Below are 13,313 nucleotides of genomic sequence, written 5' to 3'. Positions count from 1 at the left end.
TTTAACAGTAACCTCGTTAAAATATATTGGGCGGTGTTTTTTAGTGATATTATTATACAAAGTTATCGGAAGTCTAGCAAACTCCAAGGGCGTCATATTCATGTCATTTTATGAAATCTGTATCCTTACTGTGAGGATGATGCTTCAGTACAAAAAGCCAGGTTTCTCATTTCGACGAAAAGGATCTGCCCATCGCATGCATTGTTAAAAATTTCAATTGCCTCATGAAACCCGTCTAACGGTCTCTATTCCCTTGGCTTTGAAGAAGAGTTTGCCCAAGAAATCATTGACTTGCTTAAGGTCATTTGAAATCCTTAAGTTGCGACGTTTATTAGCATTGCATATTTATAAGAACAGAGGAAATATTCAAAGCAACCTAGATACAAACTCTCGTTATAGAATTATTTGAACGTTAATCTAGATTTGGATATAGCAATTCGTTGAATTGGCTGTTTTGGAAGGTGCCACAGGCCTGTCAAAAGATCAATTCCTAATTCTTTCTCTTTTTGGTTAAGTGATTTGTATTTGCCTGCGTTTTAGGTTGTAATATTCAACCTAGCGAGTTCGGTTTTAGTTATAAAAGAAATTCCTTGAATCGCGTATTACAGTGGTTTGGATAGGAAAGAAGCCTGTTCTATAAAACATCGACTTTATGCCTTATTTTTCTTTAATCTTATCGAAGGAATCAAATTTGTATGCTTATATCGCACCCATTAGTATTCAATAATTCGATATACCAAGAAGACGAAAAGCATTTATTTAGTTGAGAATTATTGTTTCTTCAGTTCCTTTTCTTTTTCTTCTGCTGGTTGTCATGCAGCAATATTTTCAGCAACCTAATCGTTCCCAAATGGATGAAGGAATGGAAGCCAAAGTCGCCGAAAATTCCATTCTTCCCATTCAAAAACAAGCAGATTCTTCCATGAAGCAATACGATATAGATTTCCTTTTTGCTCCTTCTTACAACAATCATGCTGGAACTCAGCCAAGCAACTCTTCTATACCGACCTTCTCCAGTCAAGAATCATCCAATCTTCCAAATGCGCAAGGATTTCCAAAGGAATCAATGCTACGTGGACTAGATCTAAAAGAAATTCCACAACAGGAAGCTCCAACTGTTACACTCGATACCGAAGTCTATTCAAATATCGACAAACCCTTGGAATCGTCTAAAATTAATCAGACGTTTGCAGATACGAGTCTACCAGAAGAAGCTGAACCAAGGCTACCAGTATCTAGTTCAATTATTCCAGAAAAGGAATTGTCTTTTGAACCGTCCCTTAACTCTCCAATCTCAAAAGGCAAAAAACAAAGGCTGGTCCCTGAACAATTAAACTATCTTTTACGTCAGTTTGCGAAGGATGCAAATCCGCCTCCTTCTATTCGAGAAGAGATTTCCCGAGAACTTAACCTTCCTGAACGAAGTGTTACTATTTGGTTTCAGAACCGTCGAGCAAAAGCAAAGTTAATATCCAGACGTCAAGAAGAAGAACGTCAGAGGCTGTTGCGTGAACAAAAGGAACTAGATAATTTAAATCAACAAGTTTCCCAGGCCTTTGCGCGTGAAGTACAATCCAGTTCTGAAAACAATCCCGAATCCAGCTCCGGTTTAACGTACGGTCGACCTTTACCATTCATGACAACGTTGCTCCCAAAAATAAGTAGGAAATGTTGGAATACGTATTCCTCACCTCAATCATCATTTAAACCTGCTCCCTCTTCATTAGAAAATCCTACCTTGCAACACACCATGGTAAATCCTCCATACAAATATGCATTCCCGGGAAGCAACGACCCTCGTTTTCAGCAAAGATATTCAATTTCCTACCCGCCAAATAAGAATCCATCATCTCTTCCTGATGCCGCTAAAAAAAATATTTCGAAATATCCTTCCTCTTCTTTCCCATCTTTATCACCAGTTTCAGCAAGCCTTCCTTCGGCTTATGCGACTGGTATCTTCGACCAGGGTTTTCCACAAGGAAGTCAGTATAATAACCCAAATATGATCAACAAGGTATCCCCTACGCCTACGACAAGAAGATATTCTTCTACTCGCTTATTTCCTTCGCAATCCATTCAAGGCCACCAGTCAACTTTTTCCAATAGTAATTCCTCTGAATTTTATTATTTTTCATGCGCTCTTCTGATTATTGGTTTATGGAAACGATTGCGTTTAGCTCCCCAAGATTTGATGTGTTTTTACTCGCCTCCCAAGCGACTGTTTGCATACCTGATACAATATGAAGGAATCCAATACCGTATAGAGTACTCATTTTTTGTAATTGAATCTATACATGTGACCCGTGTCGATGATCCTTTGTTGAGTGAGCTGAACGTTGCGGTTCCTGCTCGAGAAAGACCTGCTCCAAATGAATCTTGGCTTCAAGTTGACATTCAGTTGACAATTCCTCCTGTTTTTCATATGATAACTACAGAGGGACAGGAAAACTGTACTGATTTTACCGAAGGAAACCAAGCCTCTGAAGTGCTATCTCATTCTTTAATTGGGCCCGCCGGCAGTATATTTTTAATGCTAAACCGGATTCGGGAAGCTTCACCAGAATTGGGATCTGTGATTAAACTGCAAAAAAGCTTAAATCCCCCCTCAAACTATCAAGAACAGGAACATGGAATAACCAAGGATGAGCATAGTATGATATTGAACGAAGAAGAGGAAAACAAGAAAAATGTAATTCTTGAAAAAGAAATGCAAGAATTGCATTTTCAGAGATCACCGAAAGCGGATACTTCCGAAAGAACACAAAAAGATATGTCCTTTAATGATTCTTCGTTTCCATCCGAGAATGTACGAAGCGCTATTGAGCCTTCTAGGCCTTTTGAAACCAATTCAAATGTATCATTTCCATTATCAGCACCATCTGAAATGCATCCATTTTCTAGAGGAAGTTTTTCTCAGTTAAATCCTGTTATATATATGAACGCTGAAACAAGGAACGAAAGAGAAGAAAAGAGAGAGGTTAATTCCTCTGATACTTTCCAATTCCCTGAAAATGGGTTCTTTATGCAACATAGTTCGCCAGTGGATACATTGCCTGCGGGTACAGGCATGGAAAACTCGACGTATGGAATGGAATCAGGTGTTGGAGTTGTGGAAGGAGAAAATAATTTAGCAAAAATTCCTTTAGAATATCCGTTTGAGTATCCGAAAATTCAAACCAGGTTTTCTGGAAGAGCTCCGCAGCTGCATCTGCAGACGCCTAGGATACCTAGCGCTTCTACAGTACCAGAGAACACTGGGATTAAAGATGAAGGAGAGCAAAGCACTTCATTGTACCCGCAGATGATTCCTTCTGATTCGGTTAAACAAGAGGAAGCGACATCTAGTATTCAGGGAAACATTCCCCAATAGACCATGAAGGAATCCTTGGAACAGTACTAATTTTGTCGATATTCGCTTGAAGTTTCAGGTGCATCATTATTAAAAAAAAAAAAGAAAGAAATAATGACAACAGAAGATATAATTTAAAAGGCCTAGGTTGTCTGTCGCTTGGAGGAACGGTATATGGATTGAAATAGAATGCGACCTTTTAAATTTTTTTTTTATATAGTTGATGCTTTATTCTTGTGTTTATTTTATGCATGCATGATATTATGATTATTTATATCGCTGGACGATTCCACTTTGATTAATTTTATTTCCTTATTTCTTGTTCAAACCAGCAATGAGATGACTTATTAATTCATATTTAGCATGTAACGATACAAGTCTCGTAAGATCGTTCCAAAGCACTCGGTTTTTTAATCAAAAGTTGAGAGAAAGGAAAATAAAAGATCCATTAGAATGACGAGAAAACTTGGTTTATGCGCAAAAACAGAATCGTGTTTATTAGCGCAATTTAATGTTCCTCAGGAAGCGAAGTACCCCAGAATGCATTATACCGATAGGTTGTTTAATTACAGATCAAAGTCTTCAATAAACGAAGGGAAAAGGAACAATGATTCTCAACGTCATCTTTCTTACAACATTGGAGATGCGACAATAAAAGTTTCTTCGCCGTTTTGTTATACCGATGTTATGAAATCATCATATTGCGAGTATAATGTTTTTTTATAGAATGCTGGAAACAAAGGACAGAATCATAGGTCATATTGCACAGGAAGGAACGTCATTATCATTTCACTGTGAGTCATTACAAACGTAACGAAAAACAAAGTACATAAACAGGAAAGGAGGCCCAGGTAGATTTTTTTTATTTAAGTTCTTATAATTGATTCAAAGTTGAAAAGCTTAGATATAAGAGAAGTTAATTAAGACTGAAGAAAAACCTTTTGGGTGGAACATATTATAATCGTAAAAGAAACACTTGAAGAAATAAGGCTGTCAAAGATCCAGGGAACAACTCTTCAATTTAAGGAAAGGCATTTTACTTAGGAACATATTAGACTATGACAGTAGCTTATCCGACAAACGAAGACGTGCAAAATGAGCATATGCAAGAAGGGCTACAGTTGTTTGCCCTTTGGGAGGCGCTAACGGTGGGCAAAATGCCGAATAACCAGCAATTAGGTGGCTTATTTTCAACTATCTCAGAGGGCTCTCAATCAATTGCTCAGGACGTAAAACGAAACATGTCCAAAGATGCCCGGAGCTTCTTTGGCCAGTTTGCAGAGCTGGTAGATGATACATATTTGATGTTGGAAAGAAAGAACCGAGGTGATCTTTTGCAAAATGCTGTTTATGAGTTGACGCAATCCAGTGCATCAACCAACGCACAAAATGTTTGGAACGACATGAGTCAAAATATGGAAGGTCAAGACTTTAATCGTGAAGACCTTAAACAATTTTTTCTTTTATTTTTTAACAACACCCACTTGCGTGAGATTTTGCGAGATGTTCTTGCACTGTTTGGTCGCCAAGGTTCGAAGTTAACAGAGCAAAAGTTCAACCAGTGGGATCCACAGCAAGGGAAAATTGGCCAGAAAGAACCCACAAAGTTACCGCAAACCAAGAAAGTCAATGGCATCCAACTTCCCTCGTCCTCTAACGTCAAAGAGGAAGGAAAAAAACAGGGTAGAAAGATTTTGAATGATCCCCAAACAGAAGAAGTTAAAAAGGAAACGAAGTCCAACTTGAAAGAAATTATGAATAAGCTGAAGTCCTTAGTCGTCGAATTACAACAGGATAGGGCTTATCAACATCCTTTGCAGAGCCTTTTTGGTCTGGTTGAAAGATTTGTTAATGAGCTTGGTGACAAGCAAGATAATTTGCAAATTGAAACCAATGAAAATACCGAGCGTGCCATAAGGTATCTTCGAGAGCTCCTTGAAAATATTGTTAATCACTCCCTCACGCCTCTTATTAACATTTTCAAAAAATTCCATCATAGTGCTCAACAAGACGAAGATTTTAAGCAATGGTTCCGAGACTGTTATGCTTTTCTGAGAAAGTTTGTTTTGAAAAAAGGTTATGCCGTCAGCCAGGGTGCCACGGACGAGTATAATGAGCTTTATGATCGCGGAAATGGATTCCTGCAAGGACGCTATAAGCGAATTTGGGATGAATTCTGCTCTGAAGGTAAATCCGTTGCAGACAGCGCAGCTTCTGATAAAAGTTATCGACAATTAGGAAATGATGGCAAGAAATTGTATAATCAGCTGGTAGAACGAAAGGGTGGTGAAACATCTTTGAAAAAGGATATGGTCTATGAGATTTTGCAATTAAGCATACCCGTCATCCTCGCCAGAATTCAGTACTTTCCTATTCCTCGCCTTGAAATCGAGCAACCTGCTTTTGACATTGTCCTAGAAAACCTTAACCTTCAAACGGTTAACGTCCTTCCAAAAATTGCGGAAATTCGTAACAATAACCTCATGAGATTTTCCCCTTATGGAAATGTCTCCTCTATTCAAGATCACTTAGTTCACCTTCACCTTGCCCATATCCAGACTGATCTCAGAAATGTCAATTACTACATTAGGCGTAAACAAGGATTTCCTAAGTTTATTGATCAAGGCATCGTTGATCTTGCTATCCACAAGCAAGGGATGGTTGTTGATCTTGCCTTGTCAGCAATACCTAAAGCTACCAATCGCGACCTTCCTGGTTCGTTCTTTCGAGTAGACCATGTCAAAGTGGATGTTCATAACATTAAGCTTAAGGTTAGAAAGTCAAGACACAAAGCTCTTTTGAATATTCTGAAGCCTTCAATGATGACTTATATCCGAAGAACCGTAGCAAGGTCTATGGAAGTCTCTATCCAACGATCTGTTGAGCAACTAGATAGACATTGCTATGACATTCACAAAGAAGCCCAAAACGAATTGGAAAAGCAATCTCGAAGACCTAAAGAAGAGCAGGATTCTAGAACAAAGGTATATGGTAAGACTGTATATTCTAAATTGACAGCAGCGCAACAACGCTCTAAAGCTTCTGGACCAACTCAAGTTCGCGTCGCTCTTCACGAACAGAATAGCATACTTAGCGGCATCGTTCTTCCTTCCCATGATTTACAGAAAGCCGAAAGCCTAAGGAAATTGGCTCTTTCTGGTTCTTCTTGGCATTCCCCTATCTATGATTGCTTAGGTACTATGGGTGGTGCCAGTGCTGTCGGTACCGCTGGACGCGGTTCACGACGTTCTAAGATGTCAAAGCGTGGCTCCTCTAAGAATCGACCGACAACAGCAGGAACCTCAACTGGGGAACAGCCTCCTACGAATGCTAGTTTAAACCAAACAATCTTAAGTGATCAAATGGCCCTTGGAAACGTCACTGAGATCCCACTTCCTCGAAATCCAAGCACTCGTAGGCACAGTATGACTGACCACTCTATTGCAAGTTTTGGTGAAGAGCAACGTTCTCCAGAAGTTTTGTACCATCATACTGATGCCCCTACCAGAAAGCGCGGTGGTTTCGAACACCAAACAGCAGTGACTTGATTTATTGGTTTTTTTATATTGTTGGTGTAAAATTACTTTCAAATTATTGTTCAAAAATTATTTATTCATTTTATAATTCGATAATTTCGACTTGATTATAAGAAAACCATTCAATCAAGTTTGTTTATTATATTAATTCTATTTTCCTAAAATTTATAGTGATTAACAGATATATTTCTTAGATTATAATGTAAAATTTTTTAGTTTAAATTTCGCCGGTATACATAAATTAAGATTTGCAATAGTCAACCAAATTATATACTCCTTTGGTATCCTTAATTGTGACAACATCAGTTTAATGTTTCATAAGTTATGCACGTGTACTTAGTGTACGATCGAGAGAAAAAGGACTGCTTCTGGCTGAACCATTGTTTTTGGTAAACATAGGTGATAGCGTCTCAGCTGAATCCCAATCTTTCAATGGTGGTCGCATATTCTTTTCAGTCTTTTCAGATTTTATAGCTGATACACTATGAGGTTTGCTGATAGACATTTTCTTTGCAAGCATAGTAGGCAACCCTTTAGGTTTGTTGTTTCTGTGTAAGACAGTGGGCTGAACTTTACAGCCGGCAGGCGTGGTTTTTGTTTGACTCTCAATCGAAGAAAAGGTAGAACCTCCAGTGATCGAAGAGTTATCACTAGTCACAGTTAATGATGAAGACATATACTTGTTAGAAGAATTCGAAGACGAAGACTTTCCGTCATTTGATTGACGAGAATCAATATTGTTTGGGTACAACAGTTTAATCGGTTCATCGTATATGGACTGTCGTTGGTTTGCCCAATTTAAGAGAGTATTCACGTATCCCGTTGCTTCAGGGTCCCAATCTTCCTCATGTTCAGAAATGACTTTTAATGGTTTAACATCATTCTTGTAAACATCATTTGATGATAATTGGTTCATTTGATCGGCCAAATGAAGTAAAACAGCACGATTACTTTCATACAACACGCTCTGGCAGCTTCTTCTTGGAGAGTTAGTAAGCATAGATGTTTTTTTCTGAGACTTTTTCGGTTTCATAACACGTTTAAAAGAGGACCTAATTTTGTTTAAGATTGTTCTTTTTGCATGATAATCATCCTGCTGAGTTAGTAAGTTTGTAGTAGGAAGACTCTGTTCGAAAATCAATAGTTTATCCGTTTTATCCAGCATCATAGTGCAATTCATGAAGGCAGTTCGCTTCGATTCAGGAATTTCGGGGCAACGAGATTCAACCCAAAGCCACCAAAGGGTTTTTGAAGCTTTGACAGGTGTTATACTTTCAAAAGAACATTGTTTGACGATGTTCTGATCTAAAGAGGAAACCTGGTCTAACGGTGCCACATGAGGAAAACCTGAAGGTGAAATTTCTCCAGATAATATCGAATAGACTGTTTCTTGGGACTTAGTTGGAGCAATTGGATGCTCAAATCCATTGGTGATAAAATTCGACCATGCCGATTCTTGAATGGAGAATACGGAATGATAGGACGTACGCTTGCTAACTTGCTGCAAGGTGGACAAACAATTAGTCTGCACGTCTTCAAAGCGACGAGGTAAAGACGAAGAGATCTTACGTGGTACAGGCATTTGAAAAATCAGCTGGATGACTTCTAAAGGATCCCTTGAAAAATAGGAACTAAGAGAGAAGCTTACTAAAGAAGCTTTCTCATTTAGATAATTTGTAGCAGGAGGAGGATATTTGCAATTCTGAACTTGAGTTTGCAAGGTATATGGCAAGCAGGAAAACCCTGGTTGATCATGTTTATCCATGCTTCTGATATAACAAAGAAGAAGATGAAAGCAAGCATTGGAGCATCTACTGTTGTTAGCAAAACGTAAGGGAGGCTTTTTGTATCAATAAAAAAAATATTCAAAGCTTACTTATTCCAGTATTCGAGTGTATCCTGCAACGACATGCGAGGCCATTCGAAAGCCCAAATACTAGCGATTTGGGCTATCAATTCCAAAGATGATCCTTCATGGACTTGTGCGCTAGTAGCCATCTTTGCGGAGAGACTCATCATCAGTTTTAAAAAATATTTTAGCACGTGAATATGGTGGGTATTCTTGGTTGCATGTTTCATGAAAATATTGAATCCAGAACTCGGAAAATTAGCCCTTGCTTCTGCTTCTTGGAAAAGTTTATAAGTAGGCCATGTAATTACACCTCCTGGAATACGATGAAGAATCCAACGAAGGCAGGATATTAAACTGGTTTCACTCAACAGTCGCACTTGGTTTTGTATTTCATGTGGTTCAGTTTTATGCTTTTTCTCTAAGTTTTTGTAAAATTCGCGTATAAACGCTATGGATTCCCAGTATTTGTCGGGATGAGATCCTACAGCAATCCGAAATAGAATATTGCTAGAGTCCATTTCTAGTAATTAATGTTAATTTCTATACAATTACCATTATAAAAGAAGGTTCAAAAGATGTTTTAAAGAAACTGTAAAAAATACCTAAATGTTCAAGGCGAGACGCCAATTCTTTAAATACTAACTCTACTTGAGCCAAATCAATATTGTCTTGATTCCAATAATCCATGCTGGTTATTCTACGTGTTCCGTTGAAATCACAATTTGGTGAAGCGACGCGTCCTTTATATATCTGGGCATCCGAGGAACAAAGAAAAAGCAACGGATGGTCGAAGTATAACCCTTGTTGTGGAAGATACAGAATACGCAGAGAAAAAATAAATATAATTCACAAATAGAATATTATAATATGCCTTATGTATTTTTTCATTCCAAATTCGAGCCTTTTTGTTTTTGACCAGGATGGCTAATATTATCCAAACTTGCCTTTGAATTCTGAAAAGAGCCATGTCTGAACAAGAACCCGTAATTGACCAGGTAAGTCAAATACTAGCTAAAAAAATGGATTTTGTTAAATAAAGATTTGTTTTTTGGAATAATTTATCCTTTGAACTGCATACTTACTGATAAATGTGATAGGTTGGTCTTAACGGCACTCTTCCTGAAAAAAAGAAAAAAACGAAAAAATCGGTTGCTTTTGATGATGAAGTGAATTCCCCGGACCAAAAGGAATCCTCTCCTGCCGACGAATCCTCTGATGAGAAGCAGGAAGATGATGATGGCAAAGATTCCAAAGGATTGACTGAGCCTGTCGCCGAGGGCGAAGTTGACGAGTTGAAGGACATGTTTGCCAGTATGAAAAAGAAAAAGAAGTCAAAGAAGTCTTCTGGTGATGCCGAAGGTGAAACAGGCGAGGAAGTTCTCAATGATAATGGTGAATTAGACTTTGCGTCTATGAAGAAGAAGAAAAAGAAGAAGAAATCCTCTGACTTGTCTGCCTTCGATAAGGAGTTGGAAGCTTCTTCCACCGGCGATGCTGCCGATGCTAGCAAGCAGACCTTTGACTCTGAAAACATGGGCGAACATGCTTGGTTGAAGAGTGACCGCGATTATTACTATCCTGAATTGCTTAACAGATTCTTCAACCTCCTCCGTACTAATAACCCTGAGCTTGCTGGTGAAAAGCGTAAATATACTATTGTGCCTCCTTCCGTTCACCGTGAAGGTAAAAAGACAAATTTTGCAAACATCAGTGATATCGCCAAGCGTATGCATCGTTCTTTAGACCATGTGATTCAATTTTTGTTTGCAGAATTGGGTACTAGTGGTAGTGTTGATGGTTCTTCTCGTTTAATTATTAAAGGTCGTTTCCAACAAAAGCAGATGGAAAACGTTCTTCGTCGTTATATTGTTGAATACGTTACTTGCAAGACCTGCAAGTCTCCAGATACTATTCTTACGAAGGAAAACAGAATTTTCTTTATGACTTGTGAATCTTGTGGATCTGTTCGTTCTGTGCAGCCCATCAAGACAGGTTACCAAGCCCAAATCGGAAGAAGAAAGCACGTTAGTTAGATTTTTTGAGATAAAAAAAATTCATATATATTCGTGTACTATTACGAAATGATAATTTTCGGTTTATCGTGGGTTTAAGGTTCATAGTATATATAAAAAATTAAATATTCACTAAACAATAGCTGTTCATATATTTCAGTCATCTTTTTCTTGGTTTCATGAAAATTTTTTAATTTTAAGTTAAGTTATTCGGGTCTACTGAATGGCATTTGTGTGCATGTTTCCACCAAAATATCTCAGGAACTTTTACTTTGACATCTTTTCGACCTGCTATTGTCAGTAATGTGCCTTTGTCATGTAAATAAGCAAAATAAAATAAAAAGGTAAAAAAACAAAAGAAAATGTGAAAGAATATTCTGTGCAAATAATTGTAGATTGCAATCTTTGTTTCAGACGTACCCTGGCAACGAATCCAACGTTTGCATTGATGGCATTTCCCCTGAACGATTTGACGCCTGTCAGGTAGTCCGACGATACTCTTTACCTTTCGAACAGGAATTGTACGAAATTCAATGGGCGGATGATAAGGTCTTCCTTTACTATGAATACCGTGTAAAAAGTTCATGTGATACCAGAATGCGCTAGTTTTTGTGCGAAGCCAAACGATTTTCTTCTGGAAACAACAAATTGGGCAAAGGCCTTCTTTTTTCTTACCCTGGCCACGGGTATATCTGGGCAAATAGTAATCGTCTATGGGACAGGACTTGATGTATTTGACATCTTCTTCCAAAGGATATTTGGGAAGGGGGAACAGAGAAAGCTTAGGTAATTGAGAGTAAAATGAAGGGAACATTGGATGAATCGGGGTATATGGTAGATAATGACGGGTACAGGCATTTCTTTGTTTCATAGTGATCGGGCATGATTCATTGCTATCACTGACTGGTTTTTCACTGGGAGCTGTTAGTAAGAGACATCGATTTTCTTTGGCGGTTGGGAAATCACTAAAATGAGGACGATTTCCGACTTGACTTTCAATGGCGATCTTTGAATTCGAGGGCGTAATTGAAAGAATATTATAAATGGAGTTGTTTGATTGAAGAGCTCTGTCCATGGACGTTTCGGAATGATTCTCTTCGATGGTATTATGATTTAATAGTTTGCTGCTTGTTCTTCCATTTTCTGCCTCCGAACCGTCATGTAAATCATCTTTCAAATATTCTTTAACATCCTGTAGAGGACCACTGGCATCACGCGAATTTTCGATACCACCTGCCTCAGCATGAAATTCTGCATTATTATCCCAAGCAGTATGCAGAGAGTAACAGTCTGATGGGTTTTCAAATGGTAGTGTGTTTGAAGTTTTAAAGTTTTCAAAACATAAAGAATTGTTAAAAACAGCGTGGGGTTCTGGTAATTCAGACAGAAAGTGATTGTTGAAGTAGATTAATTTTTCTATATCGTTGTAGCTCATTTGGCAATTTCTATTCACTAGAACAGTTAATAATCTTATTTTAATTCTGTAGTAGACCACTCTCTCCGTTTAGGGATACACCAAGAAAGAGGTAATGGATAAGGGACGAATGCAACCAGCATCCTTTTCGCGACACATGGAACGCCCATCAGGTAACTTGTGCGCCAACATGTAAATAAACAAAATGGATTTTTGTAATATAGAAGTAGAAAAAACAAAATAAAAATTTCTGGAGTTTGTTTTCGAATTGAGTTTAGCAATTTAATACTCTTGTTAAATAAACAACATATGTTATTAGGGCTGCTGTTTTTCAAGCGATGCTATATGTCGCTGAAGAGCCAATGTAAGTAATTAAAATCAAGATATTGAAACAAGCTTTTGTAAACCTCTTAATGAGTTTAACACTTCATTGCTTTTGTTACTGCTTCTGCAAATCATGCTGTCAAATCACAGGTTTAGCTTGCTTACAGTTACATAATCACATTCAGTAAGTAAAAGGCTTTCCACTTCATAGACTCGGTTTTGAATAGAATTGAGATACATAAAAGGCATAAAATATACTTGTTCAAGCAAGGAAATGGGTTTCGCTACTTATTCTGCGGAACATTTGTTGTACTTTAGGGCTCTTTGAGAAAGCCCTTTTCCGTTCACAAATTACACTGCACAATTTATATTTGATCTTCTTTTGTATAAAAACTAGAGTAATTTAAATTCATACAGCATATTAATACGAACCCATGAAGCGACAAAACTGAAGCCAAAAAAGGAACTCCCACTGCGAGACTCGAACTCGCAACCTTCCGGTTAAAAGCCGGACGCTCTAAGCCGATTGAGCTAAACGGGACTTGTTTGGTTAATGATTTATTTTAAACTATTAGAGAATCCTAATCAAGATTGACTTGTTCTCTGTTTACAAAGCTCTAAAGGAACCCAGCAACAGAAAAAAAGATGTGCTATAATGCTTGCCTTTTTTTTTTTTTTTTATTTTTCCTAATAGACTGAAGCATAAAATGGATAAGCATTACCTGAGAAGCAGACTTTTTACTTCTCCCTTTTTTTCAGTACATATAATAAGGTTTATGAATATGAATATATAAAATAACTCATTAAGAGGAGGAAGCTGTGTACA

General features: G+C 37.8%; 5 protein-coding genes and 1 non-coding gene across 6 annotated transcripts; 3 read left to right on the top strand and 3 right to left on the bottom strand.

Moving 5' to 3' along the window:
* Nucleotides 1-131: 131 nt before the first annotated feature.
* Nucleotides 132-3,707, top strand: SPOG_00312 (homeobox transcription factor Phx1). The gene has a single exon (XM_013167821.1). It carries the CDS (start codon nt 815-817, stop codon nt 3,368-3,370), a length of 2,556 nt encoding a protein of 851 aa, XP_013023275.1. The 5' UTR covers nt 132-814; the 3' UTR covers nt 3,371-3,707.
* Nucleotides 3,708-4,163: 456 nt separating this feature from the next.
* Nucleotides 4,164-9,043, top strand: SPOG_00311 (uncharacterized protein). Its single transcript, XM_013167820.1, has one exon. It carries the CDS (start codon nt 4,408-4,410, stop codon nt 6,895-6,897), a length of 2,490 nt encoding a protein of 829 aa, XP_013023274.1. The 5' UTR covers nt 4,164-4,407; the 3' UTR covers nt 6,898-9,043.
* Nucleotides 7,006-9,584, bottom strand: SPOG_00310 (uncharacterized protein). The gene is made up of 3 exons (XM_013167819.1): nt 9,340-9,584; nt 8,762-9,257; nt 7,006-8,696 (listed from the first exon to the last, which is right to left on the bottom strand). Exons 1-3 carry the CDS (start codon nt 9,422-9,424, stop codon nt 7,208-7,210), a joined length of 2,070 nt encoding a protein of 689 aa, XP_013023273.1. The 5' UTR covers nt 9,425-9,584; the 3' UTR covers nt 7,006-7,207.
* A 109-nt stretch (nt 9,585-9,693) lies between these two features.
* On the top strand, nt 9,694-10,805 carry SPOG_00309 (translation initiation factor eIF2 beta subunit). Its single transcript, XM_013167818.1, has 2 exons — nt 9,694-9,732; nt 9,835-10,805. The coding sequence occupies exons 1-2, from the start codon at nt 9,703-9,705 to the stop codon at nt 10,768-10,770; spliced, it is 966 nt and encodes a 321-aa protein (XP_013023272.1). The 5' UTR covers nt 9,694-9,702; the 3' UTR covers nt 10,771-10,805.
* Nucleotides 10,806-10,945: 140 nt separating this feature from the next.
* On the bottom strand, nt 10,946-12,184 carry SPOG_00308 (uncharacterized protein; the record flags this gene model as incomplete). Its single annotated transcript, XM_013167817.1, has 2 exons — nt 10,946-11,037; nt 11,170-12,184. 2 exons carry the CDS (start codon nt 12,182-12,184, stop codon nt 10,946-10,948), a joined length of 1,107 nt encoding a protein of 368 aa, XP_013023271.1.
* A 769-nt stretch (nt 12,185-12,953) lies between these two features.
* Nucleotides 12,954-13,028, bottom strand: SPOG_16222. Its single transcript has one exon. It is a non-coding gene; the product is annotated as a tRNA-Lys (tRNA).
* Nucleotides 13,029-13,313: the final 285 nt, after the last annotated feature.

This window comes from Schizosaccharomyces cryophilus (genome assembly GCF_000004155.1).
Source record: "Schizosaccharomyces cryophilus OY26 unplaced genomic scaffold supercont4.3, whole genome shotgun sequence".
Lineage (NCBI taxonomy): Eukaryota > Fungi > Ascomycota > Schizosaccharomycetes > Schizosaccharomycetales > Schizosaccharomycetaceae > Schizosaccharomyces > Schizosaccharomyces cryophilus.
The sequence above is the reverse complement of the archived record's forward strand: the minus strand, read 5'-3'. Positions and strand labels throughout refer to the sequence as shown.